Raw genomic sequence first — 19638 nt, forward strand, 5'->3', positions numbered from 1 at the left:
TACTCAGGCTACCTTGGTGGTAATTGGCCAAATCCAATTTCAAAGGAAGTCAGTCACAGAAGGTGTTCCTTTCTTACTCTTTCTCCCAAGGAAGCAAAGAAGGATGGCAGGACTGGGCCAAGAATAAGACTCACTCTTTCTTTTTGTAAATATAATTTTGTTATTATTCAGGTGTTGTACCGAGGGGTTACCACTTTATAAGCCCCACAACCAACCAAAATATTAATTAGTTAATTAATTCCATTCATATGAAAAAAAATTACACAAGATAGGCTGTTCCCTTGGCTACTATCTCTCCGTGGGATGCTCCAAATATCAGGACATTTCTCTGCCTTGGGCTTCATTTCTTTGTTCACTTATTGTCTTGTAAATGACTCCTTACCTTACCACTCTATGTATAATCAAACTACGTCATCTGATAGTCCCTCTTGCCTCTCTCAACTTGCTTTTTCTGCAAAGCATCTGTTGAACATATTGTACATATTAAACTCCAAGAGTGAAGGGATTTCCTTCCTTACCTTCTTCTAAGAAGTTACGAGTGATTTCTGTCTCACCAATTGCTGTGTTCCTTGTGTCCCAATAATATCTACAGAACTCTGGTGGGGATGAGACAGACAGGCAAGGAAAGTGTTTTTATTCCAAGTTTATAGCTCAGAAAACTGACAATAGATGTCTTAATTATTACCACAACTGGGTTTACTCACAATAACCTGAAGTAATTCCATGGAGGACTCTACAACTGACTGTAAATTTCCAAGACTGTACCCTATCGTTACACAGGAACTGAACAGTAATTGTGAGTTTGGATGATGTTGAAAATGTCAGTCTTGATGATAAAATGATGATTTCTGTTCTCACTAGAGATAGTGAAGGTGAGACAGGAACTGAGGGAGCAGCAACAATCTCTCTTCAGTTCCGTTTGTTCTACTCCACAGTAGAAATAAGTACCTTCCACTCATCAGAAATTTCTTGGTGTGAGTTGAGTAGAGCTTGATTTTAGGCCATAGTGTTAGGATCTCCTCTTTCCTGGAGCACAGCTTCCAGAAAGCCAGAGAAGCAGCAAGAATGGAAGTACTGCTGCTATGGAGCCAGAGATATTACTAGCTCTAGCCTAGAATTAGTCTCCTAAAGGTCATTAGCTATTTCAACTGAAAAAAGCAATTCCCCAGTGCTTCAACCTTGGTATAATACTAGAATTCAAAAGAAGAAAATGATTCCTCTATCTTTACTGATATGTAGAGTTCACATCCTTGCTGTCTTTCCAGAAATAGCAATAATCAAATGATTCCAGCTTTTATTTCTCTTTTTCTGGAGCCTCATTTTTTTCCTAAGTATGTTGGGTAGCTTAAAATATCAATAAATCATTTCCAACAGTTTTTGAGGTCAGAATTCCAAAATAATGGTGTAAGCAAGGCTGTGCTTTCTTTAGAAGGCTCTAGAAAAGAATTCTTTCCCTCTTCCTACTCCTCACGGTCACTGGAAACTCTGGGGGTCCTTGCCTTATAGCCATAGCAGTCCTGTGTTTTCCTTTCCTCTCCATTATGTCCTTATAACACCAATCACTGATTCAGAACCTACCCTTACTGAACATGCTACTGTCTTAATTAACTATATTTGCAAAGATCCTTTCTTCAATTGACAGCATTTGCTGAGGTTCTGGGAAGAACGGACATTTGATGGGTGCTATTCAGGTAATGTCTGACATCTGTCCATAGCCGAATGCTCATTTATGATATTTTTGAGTAGAACTTATTTTGTATTAGTTTGCTACCCAGTACCTAAAATAGCATCTCCTGACATCATCTACAAACATAATTTAGACCCATTTTTTCTCAGAAACCAGATTATTTCTGTATATATCCATTCTCTGGGCTTTAGGGAGGCTGTAATGTAGTAATCAAGGTGATGTATGTGTAGCTGTACATTTGTGCACTTTGTGTTTGGATATGTAATGTGTATCTCAGGCACTTTAGTCCCAGAATTAACATTCACTATCTCTGTGAAGGAATCCTAAGTCCCTGATATGACCAACGGGGGTTACTGGGTCATTACCCATCTCTCATCAATATTCTGTTTTTCAGAACCAGCCCAGTGGTGTCAATAATAACCTTCCCCTTAGCCATGCATTGTCCCAAGACAGATGTGGGAGCAGAATTCTAAGACAACCTTCAGTGATGCTCACTCCTCACACTTGTAGTACTGGGTTTCAGCCCAACCCCCTAACTCTGTTTGCTTTTGTTTATGTTTATGTAGGGTTTTCCCCTTTTCCCCTCCTGGGCTAGGCAAGCTTCTAGCTCATTCTCCAGAGAACCTGAGATTACAGGTACCATATATATGTGCCATCATACCCAGAATGATGCTTTTTTTGTTTTGTTTTGTTGTTGTTATTGTTGTCAGTCCTTGGGCTTGAACTCAGGGCCTGGGCATTGTCTGTGATTTGCTCAAGGCTAGTGCTCTACCACTTTGAGCCACAGTGCCACTTTCAGGTGGTTAATTGGAGATAAACAACTCATGGACTTTCCTGCCTGGGCTGGCTTTGAACCATGATTCTCAGATCTCAGCCTCCTGAGTAGCTAGGATTACAGGTGTGAGCCACCAGTGTCCAGTGATGCTTATTCTTATATAACTCCCTTCCCTTGAGTATAGGCAAAACCTGTGACAATAAGATTTTATTATACTCTTTTATTATATTGTGTGGTAAATGGGCTTTGCAGATGTAATCAATGTCCCTTGACATTGATTACATTTGACTTTAAGATAGTGATTGCCTTTAAAATAGAGTTTATCTCTTGGTGTAAGATAGGGAGATGATCTCACTTAAAATCACAAAGGACGGGGTAACAATGGTGGACAAGAAATGTACTTATTACCTTACTGCTGTAACTGTAACCTTTCTGTACAGCATCTTTACAAGAAAATAACATTAAAAAAATCACATAGGAAGGGTCTTATTTAAAATCACATGGACCCTTACTTGAGTTCCTTCAGTTTATGAGACAATTTCCTACATTGAAAGTGTCAAGAAAGAAAAGAGAGGGCAAACCTTTGTTTTCTTTTCATATGTCCTATTTTACTCATCATAAACTAAAGTAGAGCTGTTGACAGATGTGTACATACAAAGAATTAAAATAAAAACCACTTGAGGGGTTGGGGATGTGGCCTAGTGGTAGAGTGCTTGCCTAGCATGTATAAAGCTGTGGGTTCAATTCCTCAGTACCACATAAACAGAAAGCTGGAAGTGGCATTGTGGCTCAAATGGTAGAGCGCTAGACTTGAGCACATGAAGCTCAGGGATAGTGCTCAGGCCCTGAGTTCAAGTCCAAGGACTGGCAAACAAACAAAAACTACTTGAGTTAATACTGTGAAGTGTATATACTGTTCTGGTAAGAACACTGTACATTATACATGTACGAGCTCTAAAATATATATGTGTTGTATTCAGGTTGTTGATTTTGTATATGGGTTAAATGCCCTTACATTTACAATTACATGATATAAAGACAACCAATATAACTCACACTGATAATTTAAATTTTCAATTTTTCTTTACTTAAAAATGATTTTTAGGAAGTGGTGCTGTAGCTCAAGTGGTAGAGCGCTCGCCTTGAGCTGAAGAGCTAAGGGATAGTGCCCAGGCCCAGAGTTCAAGCCCCACGACCAACAAAAACAAAAAAATCAAAACCTGCCACACACACACACACACACACACACACACACACACACACACACACACACACACACACACAGACCACATAGAAACAAACAGCTAAAAGGATGAAAAAATGATTTTTAAAAATGTTTGTTTGTTTGTTTTAGACAAGTCAGCTTCAAGTTCACTAAGTAGACCAGATTGGCCTTGAACTCTTGGTTCATCTACCAGGCCTCTGGAATGTTGGAATAACAGAGGTAGGGCTTCCAAAATGTTGATGTTACAGGTGTGTACCACCATGCTTTAACTGACACTGAATACCAAACACACAAATTAAACTGTGATAATGAAAAAGATCATTAAACAAAAAGAGAGAAGGCTCTCAATTTTAATACATCTATCAACACTTTTACCCAGAATTTTAGATGAGAGCTCTACATTTTCATTTTGTACTGAGTAATAAACATTATGAGCAACATTCCACACTGTAAGAGAAATTAACAAGCTAGGTTCATGTGGCTCATATGTGCAAAATCCTAGGGACTCAGGAATCAACATCAGAAATCAAAGCCAGCTAAGGCAGTAAAATCTGTAAGACACCATCTTCAAAATCACCAGCAAAAAGACAGGCTGGAGATGTTGCTAAAGTGGTAGTAAAACAAATAAACTAAGCAAGTGTTAGGTCCTGAGTTCAAATTCCTGTACTGCAGAGAGAAAGGAAAGAGGCAAGGGAGATGGTAAAAAAAAGGGAAAAGGAGAAAAGTTATCATAAAAAGTCTCATAACTTTCAAAAGCTACACTAAATCTTTCAGGATTGGGTTAGTATTAATATAAACTCGATTTATAATAGATTCATTTAACATGAAATACAGAAGAAAAGATTTATGTAACTATAGGTATCTATGTCCAATTCTCTATTAGTGAAACTAGAGTTAGTTTCAGAACTAGTTCTACATTTGTTTCTTTGTTTGTTTGTTTTTTGTTTGTTTTTTGGGTCCGGTCGTGGGGCCTGAACTCTGGGCCTGGGAGCTGTCCCTCAGCTCTTCAGCTCAAGGCTAGCGCTCTACCACTTGAGTCACAGCGCCACTTCCGGCTTTTTTCTTTTTTGCTTATGTGGTGCTGAGGAATCGAACCCAGGGTCTCAACCATGCAAGGCAAGTGCTCTACCACTGAGCCACCTTCCCAGCCCCTAGTTCTACATTTGAAATGGGAAAAGACAATGTTGACATGTTTTTTCACACTGAAAGTCAAGCAGTGCATAGCAAATGATGGAGCTCTGCCTAAGAGGCAAAACATCGAGCTCAGTTAGAGAATAAAAATGAGTCGCCCACTGAATTAAAAATGAATTCAAGGTCACACTGAAATGAATAATAAACAAGGAAAACAGAAAACTTTTATTCAGCTATATAGTCAACTAATAAGTGTAGAAGAGAGCCTATGGAATTAGAAAATCACCATCTTGGTGATTATATTAGCAGTTAATCCACTCAAATAGTATCAGTGACCAAGTGTGGTGACACATGCCATAATCCCAGCTCTCACAAGGCTGAGGCAGGAGAACAAGGTTAGTTTAGGCAACACAGCAAGTTCAAAGACAGATCAGGCTAACCCAATCTCAAAAAAATAAATCAAAACCAGAAACACCAATTGATGTTTAAACTAGTAGGTCAACATTTCATTAGGAATAGAATATTTGCTAAATTTCAAAAGTGACTTTTCATAAAATACTCATCACTAAAGGGAAAAGCATTACTTTACAGGGTATAAATTAGAAAAACCCAATAGAAACCATAAGTATTAAGCTTTATCTCCCCATATGATAAATTGTCACAACATCCACAACTTGAAAAACACTCATGGTTAGAGTGTGAGCTTAGCATCTGCAAAGATCTGTACCCAGCACCAGAGAAAGGACTTATACAAAGGGTTTATTAAAGTTTTTTAAGTGTCATGTGTGATGCTTTGTCATTTTTTTTCTTCCTTAGAATTTTTTTCTTAATATTTTTAAAATAGTCATACAAAGGAGTTGCCACTTAACAAAGCAGCTTATCAATACACAATGATCAATGTCATGTTTCAACATTCTTTTTTTATTGTGAAAATACTGTACAGAGGGGTTACAATTACATGGGCAAGATAATGAGTACGTTTCTTATCAAGCATTGTAGCCTCCTCCTTTGTTTCCTCTTCCCATCCCATCCTCCCCCCCCCTGCCCCCCCACCCAACCTTCCCCCGCTCAAAGTTGTAAAGTTCATTTTTGACATAACAAATTGTACGTCTCATTGTTGCAATGGGTCCACCTGTATCCCTATTTAAACGATTTTTTTTCTTTTCCAGGGCTGAGGACCGAACCCAGGGCCTTGCATGCGCCAGGCAGGCGCCCTTCCTCTGGGCTAAACCCCCAGCCCCTTAAATGATTTTGTTTCAACATTCTTATCAGTCTCACCCATACCCACCCCTTCCCTTACCCTTAATTTTGTAGTGTATACATTGGATTCTTGACTGCATTCTCCCCTTCTCTTCGATCATCTACCCCTTCTTCTCCTCCCCACCCCACCCCATTCAAATGCCTGCTTCCTGGTGTTTCATTTCGCTGAGCTTTGATTTTTCCTAAGAAATTACTCTATTTGAGTTGAATCTACCCTAACATCGGTATATACTTGCATAACACCCAACCCATATTTATTTATAAGTTTACAAGCTAAATCTAGCTTCCACATAGGAGGGAAAACATGGATCCTTTGTCTCTCTGGCCTGACTTACTTTACTTAACATCATTTTTTCCAAGTCTTTCTATTTCTTTACAAATGGTACACTATCATTCTAATGGATGAGTAAAATTTCAGGTCTAAATTTTATAAGCAATGGATATTTTTTGCTCATTCTTACTTGTTTCTGCTGAAACTCAACCCTCAATAAACAGATTATTTTTGGTTTCTGTAAAAATAAAAAACATCTGAGGTTAGGTTTTTATTGTTTTGGTAACATTATAAACTTCAATTCTATGCATACTGGAGATACTCATGAATTTCTACTTGGTGTGTGCTGGTACTAGGGTTTGAACTTAGGGTTTGGATGTTGTCTCTTAGCTTTTTCTGCTGCAGGCTGATGCTTTAATACCTCAGCCCCAATGGCTAATTAGAGATAAGAGGCTGGCTTTGGTAGGTAATTGGTGGTAAGAGTCTCATAAACTTTCCTGCCTGGGCTAGCTTTGAATCACAATCCTCAGATCTCAGCCTTCTGCGTAGCTGAGATTATATGCATGCACCTGTGGCACCCAGCTGAATTTCTATGGTTTTAATGAGTTTTTCTGCACTGCTATGCTGACTTGCCAACACCATACCTATGCATCGGCATTGACTTCATTCTGTCTTTGGATTTGGGGCTTGTGCTTCCTGGCTGTCTAAGACGCATAGTCATTATTCTTCCTCCCACCACGGGCTGGACTGTAGCGTCTTAGAGGGGAGTAGGCTGCTGACAAGCACAATCTCCAAAGAAAGCTCATTCTTTCTGGGTGTTAGTTAAGTAAAGTAACATGTCTCCTACAATTAACCTTTAGAATAAATCACATTCTGTGTTAGTAATCTCAGGAGACTGAGATCTGAGGATCAGGCTTCAAAGCTGAAGAAGGAAAATCTGTGTGACTCTTATCTCCAATTTACCACCAAAAAGCCAAAAGTGGAGCTCTGGCTCAAATGGTAGAGTGTAGCCTTATGCAAAAAAGCTAAGGAACAGCACATACACCCTGATTTCAAGCCTCAGTAAAAAGAAAGAAAGAGAGAAAAAGGGGGGAAGGGAGGGAGGGAGGAAGGAAGAGAATAAGTTAGTGGATTAATGATTAGTGAGATACCTCACTCTTTCTAAAGTATTCCTATTTGCACTTCTCCCCCAAAGAGCTCTCTCTTCAGCTTACACTGCTCTCTCTCCCACATTACACAGACCCAGAAAGTGGCTCCCTTGGTAGAAAGGGATTTAAGGTGACATTTCTATAAATGCATACAATGTCCTGTGATAAAAATCCAACCCTTCTATCATTATCCTTCATCCTACTTCCCATTCTTGAAACGATTTCCATAGGTTTAATTGTTCTATTTTCATATGCACATATAAAATATGTCAACAATATGAACGCTCCTCCATCCTCCCTTTCACTCCCTTCAGAGCCCATTATACATTCCTGGTCATTTGTTTTTAATGCATATCAGTTGTGTGCAAAGGGGCTTTATTGTAGTATGTTACACATGAATATATTATACTTTAATCACAGTGATTCCCTCTATTGCTCTCTCTTTCCATATCTTCCTTTTCCCTTATTATTCAACAGCTTTCAGTGGATTTCCTTCTGCTATCTATCATTCTTTTATACTCTGCTTCTGGGTCTACATCCCCTAAACAGTTTCAGAGTCACAATTATGTTTTCTTCATGTATATGTATCTATCTAAGTCTTAGGACTAGACTCTGCCTGTGAGGGAAAACACATGGCCTTTGTATTTTGAACCTGGTTTATTTCATCAATATGATAATCTCCAATACCTATGGATAAATGGATAATCTATCCATTATAAATTATAAGTGGATAATATATCCATTTCTCTGCAAATGACTTAATTTCATTATTCTCTGTAGATCAATACTATTCCATTGTGTATATATATTATCTCTATTACATACAGGTGGTATTCCACCTTGCACAGTTTTTTAAAAAATCTTTTCCATTATTGACTTGCCTCTACAAACCTGAGGATCCTATTAAAAATAATTTCCTTGCCTGACTCTGCTGCCACCTAGTGGTACATGGTTACTCGGTATCCATGGTGTCTAGGCTAGGAAGGAGGTAAAATAAAGACAGAGCTGGAAGATTTAGATGTAAGCATATAAATGATCTGCAGTTCACCATGAGGGTATAGAAAAATGTATTAGTATGAGAAAACCAGAATAGTAAAATGATTTTGGCCTAAAATGATTTTGAGGTTGGAGATCTTGAGAGTGGAGCTGCATTGAGAATATATCAAAAGAAAGGTTATGGTTGTAGGTATGTGGGAAAGACCAAGGAAGGACATTCAAGTTGAAGGTCAAAGAATTCAAGGCCTGCTAGTCATAACAGCTATTCGCATTCTCCACTCATAGAGAGTCTTTTTATTAAGGTCCATGCTTCAGTGCTATTTAAAATTTTAATTAGCCAGCATTTCCTTTAAAATGCTAGTTGGACTGACTTGAATGTTGGTTGATCTCAGGCATGTTCTTTATTCTCCAAAGCCTACTTCTTCCTCCCCCTTCTAAGTTTATGAAGGTTATTGAGAGTGAATCTATTTCCTCACATGTTCCCAATGAAATATGGGATTCAAGTATTGGCTTCATAACCACCTCTTCTAAGCCACATATAGCCAGCTGGAGGAATTCCTTTCTTCATCCTGTGGACTCTCTACCTCTGTGAACTTGGGGATCACTCCATATGGTGACTCACTCTTGCTGATCCTTTGATTTAACTTTGGTGTGACTCATTAGGTCCAGAGCCAAAGCTGCAGTAGTACCCCGGACTCCAGCTGCCTAGACAACTTGCTACTACTTTCAATACTTCACTATTACAGTTCTTAATTTTAATTACTAGCATCTTTTTAGAGAAATCTATCTAAGTTGATCCCACTTTACGGACAATAATAGACATTTTCCTTATCACACAAATTTTAAGCCATGTGCAAAACTGGAGATAACCAGTTAATAAATAATATATATTACTTTGTCTGTACTTTTTATTTTACACTCTCCCATCTCATCTTTTGAAGCAAATCCCAAATATCACATTCTTTCATCTTTCATTTTTGAATCTAAAAGGTAAATACCATCCATGTTCATTTGACAAAAAATTTCCAAAGTTATTCAGAGCTATATCATGATTGAGAGTCAGTCCTTATACCAGAAAAAAGATCCAATTTCAGCCTGAACTAAAACCCAAAGAATCTCAATGAAGTTTTAGTACCAGTAAGTTAAACTGTACACAGGCTGTCCTGAAACTATCTCAGTAGATCAGGCTGGCATCAAACTTATATTTCTGCCTCAGCGTCCCAAGTACCTGACTTACAGGTATGTTCCATCATGCTTGGTTTTGGTATATGTACTTGATCCACTATATTTGATAAGTGATTAATAAACATTATATATCTATAATTAATAATATAAATATCCTTTAAGGTGCTTGTCTTCCACAGAGACAATAACCAATAAGGTTTTAAATTCAACTGCCTCAAAAACCTGACTAACATCTGACAAAGATCTGACTAACATCTGACTAATGGTGGAAACAAAATCAAGCTCATCAGCGCTGCATTCTTTCCTGGAGGCTGTAGGGAATGGTCTATTTCCTTGTATTTCCAGATTCTAAAGGCCACCTGTCTGCATTCCTTGGCTTTTGGCCCCCTTCTTCCATCATTAAGCCAGTAGTATCTACCCTAGCCACCAAGACTGGAAGAAAATAAATGTCACTTTAGGCCACTTAGATTTGGGGCAATTTGTTATACAGCAATAGATAATTAATACACCAGAGAATGTCCCTCACATGTTCATGGACACAAACTGCTAGCCATTTCCTGGGCATCACTGCTTCGTCCACTGATCCCACTGACACTTCGAGAAAGTGTCACCATGTATGGGCAATATCAGCTCTTTTTTTTAAACTGGGATCAGAATCTACAAGAGTCACCAGGACCACCTCCAGCCTGATACTTTAGTTTCTTTCCTTTTTGGGGTCTACAAAAGTGGCAAACAAGTGATATACTAGTGTTGGGTAGTAATGGAAAAAATAATATAATAGTCACAGAGGCTCTAGAATATAATAGATCTGCATTGTAAACTGACCTGCATGTAACCGTAGCCCAATGTCTGAGCTTTTACTTCTAGAAAGTTGGGTTGCCAATCATCCCTACCTTATAGCATGATGACTATCAACCTGGGGACACAAACGAGTGGGCACAGTGCCTAAGGAGGTGAGCAAGCAGAGGAAAAGTGGATCTGGAGCCACAACTAACATTTACTTGGAGCAAATTTTGTAACAATCACTACATGTCCCTTCTTTATGTATATGCAGTGAGGATAACACTGGCACCAGCTCATGAGATAATCCACACAGCACAGGACAGGATGAGGAAATGCACAGTTATCAAAGTAGCAATCAGAGATTCCTTAAAGAATGATGGTTATTTATTTGGGAATGAGAGCACACTGCAATGGAAACACCAGTGCTCTTCGCAGAAAACTGTGAAGGGAAGCAAGCAGTCAAGGAAGGGAGGGCAGGGAAAGCTTTTGAAAGCAAAAAAGGGAATTAATTTCCAAGGTAAGAATTAAATTTAGCTCACTGGCGGAGGGGCTAATGCTGGGGCAAGTGAACTGTGGAAAGCTTCATGTCTGAATTTTTACAGGCTTAACGATTGTAAAGATAAACTTTGTTACAGAAGTCTATGCTCTGAGACTTCAAAATTAGTAACATGAAGAACAAGAATAGAAGAGATCTCTTGTAAGACTTCAGAAAGCACTAGAAACAGTATCTCAGATAGGCAGTCATGGACTCTTCCCTGTTATGTTTCCCAATTTTCTAAGGTATGACAGGAACAAATCACCTTTCACACACCGTGGAGAGATGGAGGGGAGGAGGATAGATGAATGGAGAGAGGAAGGATGAATGAATTAAGTCATAATATTGAACGTGGATATGTGAAAATGGAACTAGATAAATTGAGGTGATGGCTGGAGTAGGGAAAGATGGGGAGAAAGATAAAAGGGGTGACACTGATCAAGATGCCTGCACTCACATGCTGACTTGTTGAATTTAAACCCATTTACGCAACCACGTAAGGATAATAAGAAAAAGGGAAAATAAGAAAAGTTTGACATGTGAAATAGTTAGGAAGGCAAAGGAATTACTAATAAGTGAATTAGCCCTGGAAAAAAAGAGAATATATTGAACCAAAAATGAGCCCTTCTCTTCATCTAACTAAGGGTTTTCTATTGTTTTTTGCCAAGGTACATTTATTCTTGGCTTCTCCTTCCACTGACATCAGTTCTGAACTAGGAAACCTTGAAGTTTATCATTAATATAAAACTTATTTTTAAATAAATGAAATTAAATTTAATAATTATTGATGTGTAGAAAGATGGGCTAGTTACAATGAAGTTGAGGTCATATAGAAAAACTGCTTCAACAGATGGTGTACTTGGAAATTTTTCTGTTTCACTCCTGGCTCTTGATGTAAAGTAACTATGCTTTCAAGGAAATAAGGAAGTAGCTTATTCTGAGTGACCATGGACTGGGAACACAGATTCAAGTTAACCTGAATGTCACGTTTCAGCATGGAAGAGGCTATATGGGCTTCCACAGACATGGAACAAAAGAAAGTCTTAAGCCAATACATTTACCAATTACTGTGGGGGAGCATCATGTGGATGGGCACCAGCAAAGCAGGGAGATTCTTCCGTAGATTTCAGGTGTCATGCATTACATCCTCAGCTTCAGGGCAAAAAGCTAGAGGTGACACATTCCAAGAATTTTGATCTAGAAGTCACAAAGACAGTCCAGACACAGAAGTGGATAGATATCCACCTAGAGTGCCCAAGACAACCTTGGCTGTAGATTGGCAATATTCCATGCCTTTACAATCAAGATGTTCTATCAGCCAAGGTCAGACAGTCTGCAGGAGCGTCTTCAACCCAGATATAGTGTTTCCAGCTTCCACTCCCATGGCTGACCCTCTTTTCCCTTTTATTTCACCTTGGCTTCTGCTGATTTCAGGATTTAAATACTCATGTTTAGGCTTCCTTCTCTTTGGATGTCAGTGGAGTTTCTGGGGAGACCTGTAAAATGCTACAGTTGTGGGAATAAGATTTTGCTGTAACCTATGGTTCCCTCTGACTTGTAACTTAGATCTGCTCCACTGTGTGTTCAGGCAGCCAAGATCTTCATATCATGATCAAATCCCTGGCCAGAGAGGGCTGATCTCAGATCCATCTTGCTTGAGCATCCGAGAAGTGTACATACATGATCCTTACAACTTTTCCCATCCTGATTATGAGCTATTTGTGGACTTCTGACTCTCTTTTCAGTCAGCTTCTATGGTACACATGGATAGTTGGATTTTTCTCCCTGAACTATGGGCTACTCTTGACCACACACTTGGACATCTCCTAGTTTTTGTCATTTTTCTTGAGGTCTGGGGCTTCTGATCTAGGTAGGATGAGTTTTTCCTAGGCTCTCTCTAGGAAGTAGAATGCAGTTCTTTGATTCTTGGGTTTTTCATATCAACCAGATGTCCTAGCTATACCTCCATGATATTAACAACTATTTCTAAACTGAGAATGTGGTTGATTTTATTTTCTTGCACACTATTCTTTTATTCTATACTTTTTCTGTTTTTTACAAGGAGCCACATATTGCTTTTATGATACTAAAACATAAAAGTGCAAACACTTTCATAAATAATTATTAAGACATTAATAATTAAAAGATTAAGAAGCAATGGAGAATACATCATTCTATAAATGGCAGTGGAAAAATTTTCACCTTGAGGAAAAACATTAATTTGAATTCACATCTCACATAATATATTCTTTGACCAATTCTGGAGATCCCATCCAGAAAACTTAGCTAAAATGTGTCTGGTGCTCTAGCTATACTGATATACTCGAACTCTCACTGATCTTTAAACAATGTATTATTAGTGAAAGAAAGTTACAATTCCACAAGCCAGGTTATGCGTATGATGCATAGTGACAAATGTCACCCCTTCTGTTTTCTCCCCCACTTCCCTTTCCCATCACTAATCTTAATAGCCACCAATTAGAAACTAATTGTCTCAGGAGAGAGGAAATGGCAGAATGAATGATCACAGAAGAGTATCATTTTCTTTCACGAAATTGTTGGTATCAGAGCATTGTGGAAAGTTTTTATAAATATTTAAAAAATTTGTTTTCTGGGATTGTTTAAAGAGAAATAGGAACAAAATGACAGCAACAGTGTGTTGAGTAGCGGGAATAAAAGTGATTTATAGGATTTGTATTTCCAATCTTTTTCGTGGCAAATCTTTCCCATTTGGGTGGGGCTCTTCTAAAGGGAGGGTCACACTACATAGCCCCGATGGACTTGAACACATGATCCTTCTGATTTGCTTTCCTGAGTGGTGGGATTATAGGGTAATTATATAGGATTTTGTAATCAATTTTTTTCTTTAAGTAGGCAAAGTAATTTCAATTTTAGTTCACTATAAGAATAAAAAATCAAATCTTGTATAAATGAAGAATGTGACCATAAAGAGATCCTATCCAGCTGGCAAACAGGTAATTTCTGCTGGGTGAGGCTTGTAGAAGTTAAAAACAACGAGATGATCATAATGCATGACTTGAAGTACAGTCTTGCAAGATCTTACACCAAAAAATATATAAGGAAGAATACTGAAGAAGTATTCTTTTTAATCTCACACCAAAAATATATATAAGTAAGAATACTGAAGAAATATCCTTTTTAATCTCAAAAAAAGCTACAGATAAGAAAAGATAATCTACAGGGACATTTTCCCAACAACTCTGCTTAATTTCTGACTGAAGCCCCTCAACTCTCTTATCCTTACAGCAAATGATTATTGTTGCAAAAAATCAATTTAGGCAAAACTCCTCCTTTTGCCCTTGGAACCTTTTCAGCGAGTCAGCATTCATAACCAAGCGCAAGACTGACCTCAGCACGCATCTCGTCACTGCACTGGCCACTCATTTTGGAGACTCTTTCACTATGTTTTATTCAGGCTCACAGATCTCTAAGCATTGCTCACAAAGCAATTCATGTATTGTGGACCAGAGAAACTGTACTAGATGGTTATGTTAAATATTGACTCAAAAAATAGTCTTACAAAAGACTAGAAGGTAGCCAGGCATCAGTGGCTCATGCCTATAATCCTAGTTACTCACAGGGCTGATATGTAAGGATCACAGTTTGAAGCCAACCCAGGCAGGAAAGTTCAAGAGACTCTTATCTCCAACTAACCATCAAAAAGACAGAAGTGAAGCTGATGGTAGAGCATTAATCTTAAACAAAAAGAAAGGGAGAGTCAGGGAGAGACAGACAGCGAGAAAGAGGGGGAGAGGGAGAGAGGAGAGACAGAGAGAGGGAGAGATAGAGGGAGAGAAAGAGGGAGAAAGGAGAGAGGGAGAGGAGAGAGAGGGAGAGAGGAGAGAGAGACAGAGAGAGGAAGAGAGAGGGGGAGAGAAGGACAGGGAGAGGGGGAGAGAGAGAGAAGGGAGAGAGAGACAGAGAGGAGGAGAGGGAGAAAGAGAGGGAGATGGGGGAGGGAGAGTGGAAGAGAGGGGGAGGGAGAGCAGGAGAGAGGGGGAGGGAGGGGAAGGTATTTCCTGTTCTGGAGCTGCTTCCAGGTGTCCACTCCTCCCTTGCAGCAGGGACCACCTCCTTTAAGAGGACAGACCGTTGGCCAGCAAGCATCCCTCCAACTGCTTGCTCAGAACCATTTCTGCACCAACCATGGCCAACTTCGTGGAGCTCAGTACCAAAGCTAAGATGCCCATTGTGGGCCTGGGCACCTGGCAGGTAAATGCAAATCTTGGGACACGGGCTTCCCTGGGGGCCATTTGAACATTCGTGACAGAGGTTTGGAGAACTGACATTTAGCTCTACAGGGTGGACCTTAGCTGTTTTCTATCTTATGGCTGCTTGTGATTCAAAGCTCTCATGCTGCCTTTATCCAGCATAGATAAGAGCTTCACTATCAACTTTCTAGTTGGCAGCAAGTGTTGAACATCAAATTGTAACTGTTTCCAGGGGAATTACTTATCAACCAGGCTTCTTCTTGAATATGTTTCCAATTTGAGGATAATTAACAGGACTTTGTTTTACAGGGTTATTTTAGTGGGTTTTCTTGCAGGCTGAGTGACAGAGAGAGAGAGAGAGAGGACACTGAGCACTGACAGACCTAGCACGCCTAGCTGCTCAGGCTGTGTGTGGGTCTTTGACCAGTAGCATCGTGTGCCTTGTCAGCTGGATGAAAATGCAAGAGCTCAGACCTCAGGCCAGGCTGCTGAATAGCTTCTGCACTTGATCGAGAGGCCCATGTGCTTTCTGAACAGCATGGGGACCACAGAGAAACTCGTCTGGGCACCAGGAACTCTGGTCCTGCCCTGATTCTGTTATCATTTGGCAAAATGTCCTAAGACACATTCCAGTGCCCTGTGAAGCAGATTCCTGAGCCTCTCTTGGGGATAAGTGTGACACTGTTCCTTGATCTTCTCCTTTCTCCATCTATTTCAATGGCAGCTTCATTCTAGTTGATGCGGGTGAGCTGTCTTTGGATCCTTCCATCTCTCTCTTCTGCCCCTAGTTCATGTCTGTTGGGTTTTCTTCTTTTGGCTCTCTTTCCTTCGGTGCTCCCTTTCCCATCGCCTCTCAGGTCAGAATGTATGATCCCTGTTGGTTTCAGCACTGAGCCATTCTCACCAGACATTCTTGCTTGAGCTGGGTGAGTAGAAAAATGTCACTTTGATTCAGTTTTAGCCTTTCTTGCATGGACATCAAGATTAGCATCAAGTCAGAATTTTAATCTTAGCTGGAGATGACCAAGAATCACTTCCGGATCTCTAGTGAAATTTTTCAGAAATTAATTTTCAGAATTTTAAAGCAGATGTAAAGATTATAAAGAAAATTCTCTTCAAGACATGGGGGATGATATAATGTTAAAATATTATGCAACCCAGGATGTTTCTGAGGCCCTAGTAGCAATTTCTTCTCCTGCTGCTGTTGAAATTGTACAGCTCTGATTCATGTGCTTGTTATGTAGTGGTAGACAAGACTGAAGATGTTGTGAGAGGTGTGTTTTTCAGGTCATCATTCCCATTTCCATTGTTTGGCTTGGGTAGCTTACATAAGAATGTCTTATTTCCAATGCTCTTTCTCTACTTTTGTTTTGCTTTGTTTGGTTTTCCTTCATGGTCAAAAAGCAAGTCCATTGTTTTAATATTTTCTATTTCTTCTTTTTCTGAAACAATAATTACATAATAGATTTCATCATCTGAACTTTACTGCATGTGCTAAATACTTCCCAGTCACACTCTCAGGTAATCAACACAAGTATGATTTGGCCTGGGGCCTATTCTACCATAAAGGATTACAGAGATAGGATCTGCTCAGGTTCACAATTTTCTAGATTGGCTTTATTGTGCAATGTCAATGTGCAGATTTTTTTGTCAGTCATGGGGCCTGAATTCTGGGTCTGGGTGCTGTCCCTCAGCTGTTTAGCTCAAGGATAGTGCTCTACCATTGAGTCACAGCGCCACTTCCAGCTTTTTCTGCTTATGTGGTGCTGAGGAGTCAAACCCAGGGCCTCATGCATGCAAGCAAGCACTCTACCACTAAGCCACCTTCCCAGCCCCAATTTGCAGATCGTTATAACTACCTGGAATCTAAAAGTTCCTCTAGACCATAAGAGAGTATAGTTTTAAGGAAGGCCAGGGGCACATTGTAATAGAGCCATCTGTCACTCTCAGTCAGCTAGATGCCCTCAGGAAAACGGATGAGTTATTTTGGCTAGGGTAGAACACAGAGTCTTAATCTTTTCTTTTTCCTGTTCCTCAGGAAATGTGATTTCAGCCAGGCCTTGGTTTTCAGAACCTGGGTAGAGTTTAGTCTGTTGGAGGAATTCTTAGGATCAGAGGAGCAGATCCTGTTTGCTACTGTTTTTCAGTCTCCTCCAGGCAAAGTCAAAGAAGCCGTGAAGGTGGCCATTGATGTAGGATATCGCCACATCGACTGTGCCTATGTCTATAAGAATGAGAACGAGGTGGGAGAAGCCATCCAAGAGAAGATCCAAGAGAAGGTGGTGAAGAGGGAAGACCTCTTCATTGTTAGCAAGGTACACGGGCCCATTTGCTAGGAGAATTTGACTTCAAGGCAGGTGGAAGTATCTGGATGTGGTCAGCACCAAGAACTCTATCAAGTCTTTTTGTAAGTCCAGAGTCTCCTAGAACTCTTCATTTCTGCCTGGACTGCATCCATGGATGCAAGCATTCATACTCCATTCAGTATTGTCGTGTGGACTTAGTTGTTCCAGGTGGGGATGGTTCCATTGAGCATTCTGGCACTCTGTGCATTCTGTTTCCTGTCAGAGGGACCCATCTGTCCAGTGGCATTGAGAAATTAAAGGTGCAGTATGAATGGATCTGGAGGCTGGCTCTGTGATCTCAATGGTCCTGAGGAGCTCAGCTAGGAAAAACTTGAAAAATGGTGACAGCTTTTTATTGCTATATATGAATTTCCTTTTTTTGACTTTAAGTTCAGTGAAAGGTTGTCAAAACTTTTATTTAAAAGAGTTGAAAGAGGGGCTGGGAAGGTGGATCAGTAGTAGAGTGCTTGCCTTGTATACATGAGGCCCTGGGTTTGATTCCTCAGCACCACATAAGCAGAAAAAGCCAGAAGTGTCGCTGTGGCTCAAGTGATAGAGCGCTAGTCTTGAGCTGAAGAGCTGAGGGACAGCCCAGGCCCAGAGTTCAAGCCTCACAACTGACCAAAAAAAAAAAAAAGAGTTGAAAGTCTTCAGTGTGATGGGTTGAAAATCATTGTTTTATATACAACTTGCTTAAAAAAACCCAATTAGTTCTCTTGGCGAGACCAAGAGACCTACTGTGTGTCATAGGCACATCTGGATAAATTCCTTGTAACTTATCAATGATGCAAGAATACTTGACATTTGGGCTAGGAGAATGGGTCAAGAGTTAGAGTACTTTCCTAGCAACCATGAGCCCCTGGTTTTATTTCCAAAGCTATTGCAAAAAAAAGTTTAAAATTTAAAAGCTCGACATGATTCCTACCCTCAAAGATCTGATAACCAAGGAAAGGGAAAGAGATAGATAGATAGATAGATAGATAGATAGATAGATAGATAGATAGATAGATAGATAGATAGAAAGGTAGAAAGGTAGAAAGGTAGAAAGGTAGATAAATAGATACATAGATACATACATACATACATACATACATATATAGATAGATACATAGATAGATACATAGATAGTTACATATTTAAATATTGGCCAAATATAATAAATGATCTAAGTAAAATAAAGAATGTTAAGAGCATTAACAAACAAATTCTCATCGACACTTAGAAAATGTCACTGGCTTACTGATCTGGGGTCTTATGTTAACGATTTGTTAGAGGTGGTCTATTGTTGATTTAGATCAGGCTGCGAATCACAAAGTAGGGAGAGTGAGTGTGATGTGGCCCTTTCTGTCCTCCATCCTTATGCTTCATTGTTCATTTGCAGCTGTGGTCTACCTTCTTTGAGAGGAGCCTGGTGAAGGAAGCCTTTCAGAAGACACTCAAGGATCTGAAGCTAGACTATTTGGACCTCTATCTTATTCACTTTCCACAAGGGCTGAAGGTTCGAGCTCCTTTCTGCTCTGATCTCTGGCTTCTGTGCAGACAGATGCCAGAATACAGTAGCTGTGTGGGAAGTGGGGGTTGAGGGTGGCAGAAGTAGGAGTTCTTGTGCAGAACAGGAAGGCACTGGCTTGGGTGAGGAGGTCAAGACTGTGCTTTAACTTAACAAGGCACAGGTTTAACTTTCCATGAGGTTCTGAGAGAAACTGATGGATGGCAACCCAACAAGCTGCAGCTCCATATTACCTTTGATTCCATTAAAGGAGTCCCATTTGGGGAGAATTGTTGGGATAGCCTTGCAAAACACATTTCAGGGTTCTACCATCCTGTCAAACAAAGCACACTAGGGAAGTGGCATCTTGAAAGCACCCATTGAAGAAACAGTGCTCAATGCCTGAGATTCTGGGATTCTGGTCCTCAGAAGTGAGAGGAACATAAATTATTGCCCTGTCCCTTGTGAGCAGTTAGGTAAGGATGGCATTCCATCTCTAAGTCTGCCTTCTAGATAGAGGTTGTAAGGATGGCATATGGCCAATATTTTCCCAAGGAAACCACATTCCATTTCTGA

At 39.8% G+C, this 19638-nt stretch overlaps 1 protein-coding gene across 2 annotated transcripts in view; it reads left to right on the plus strand.

Annotated features, from left to right (window-relative positions):
* The first annotated feature begins 17460 nt into the window (after nt 1–17460).
* The window catches only part of LOC138809812 (aldose reductase-related protein 2-like), a 28700-nt gene continuing 26522 nt past the window's right edge, over nt 17461–19638 (plus strand). For both annotated transcript variants that reach the window (XR_011366947.1, XM_069996801.1), the window contains exons 1-2: nt 17461–17635; nt 18955–19071. Coding sequence is in view for 1 of the 2 variants with exons in the window: in XM_069996801.1 (XP_069852902.1) it covers nt 17600–17635; nt 18955–19071 (153 nt within the window). In the remaining variant the exon portion in view is untranslated. The remainder of the gene's footprint in view (nt 17636–18954; nt 19072–19638) is intronic.

This window comes from Dipodomys merriami, unplaced genomic scaffold (genome assembly GCF_024711535.1).
Source record: "Dipodomys merriami isolate MVZ:Mamm:240054 unplaced genomic scaffold, mDipMer1.0.p SCAF_5, whole genome shotgun sequence".
Taxonomy (NCBI): Eukaryota; Metazoa; Chordata; class Mammalia; order Rodentia; family Heteromyidae; genus Dipodomys; species Dipodomys merriami.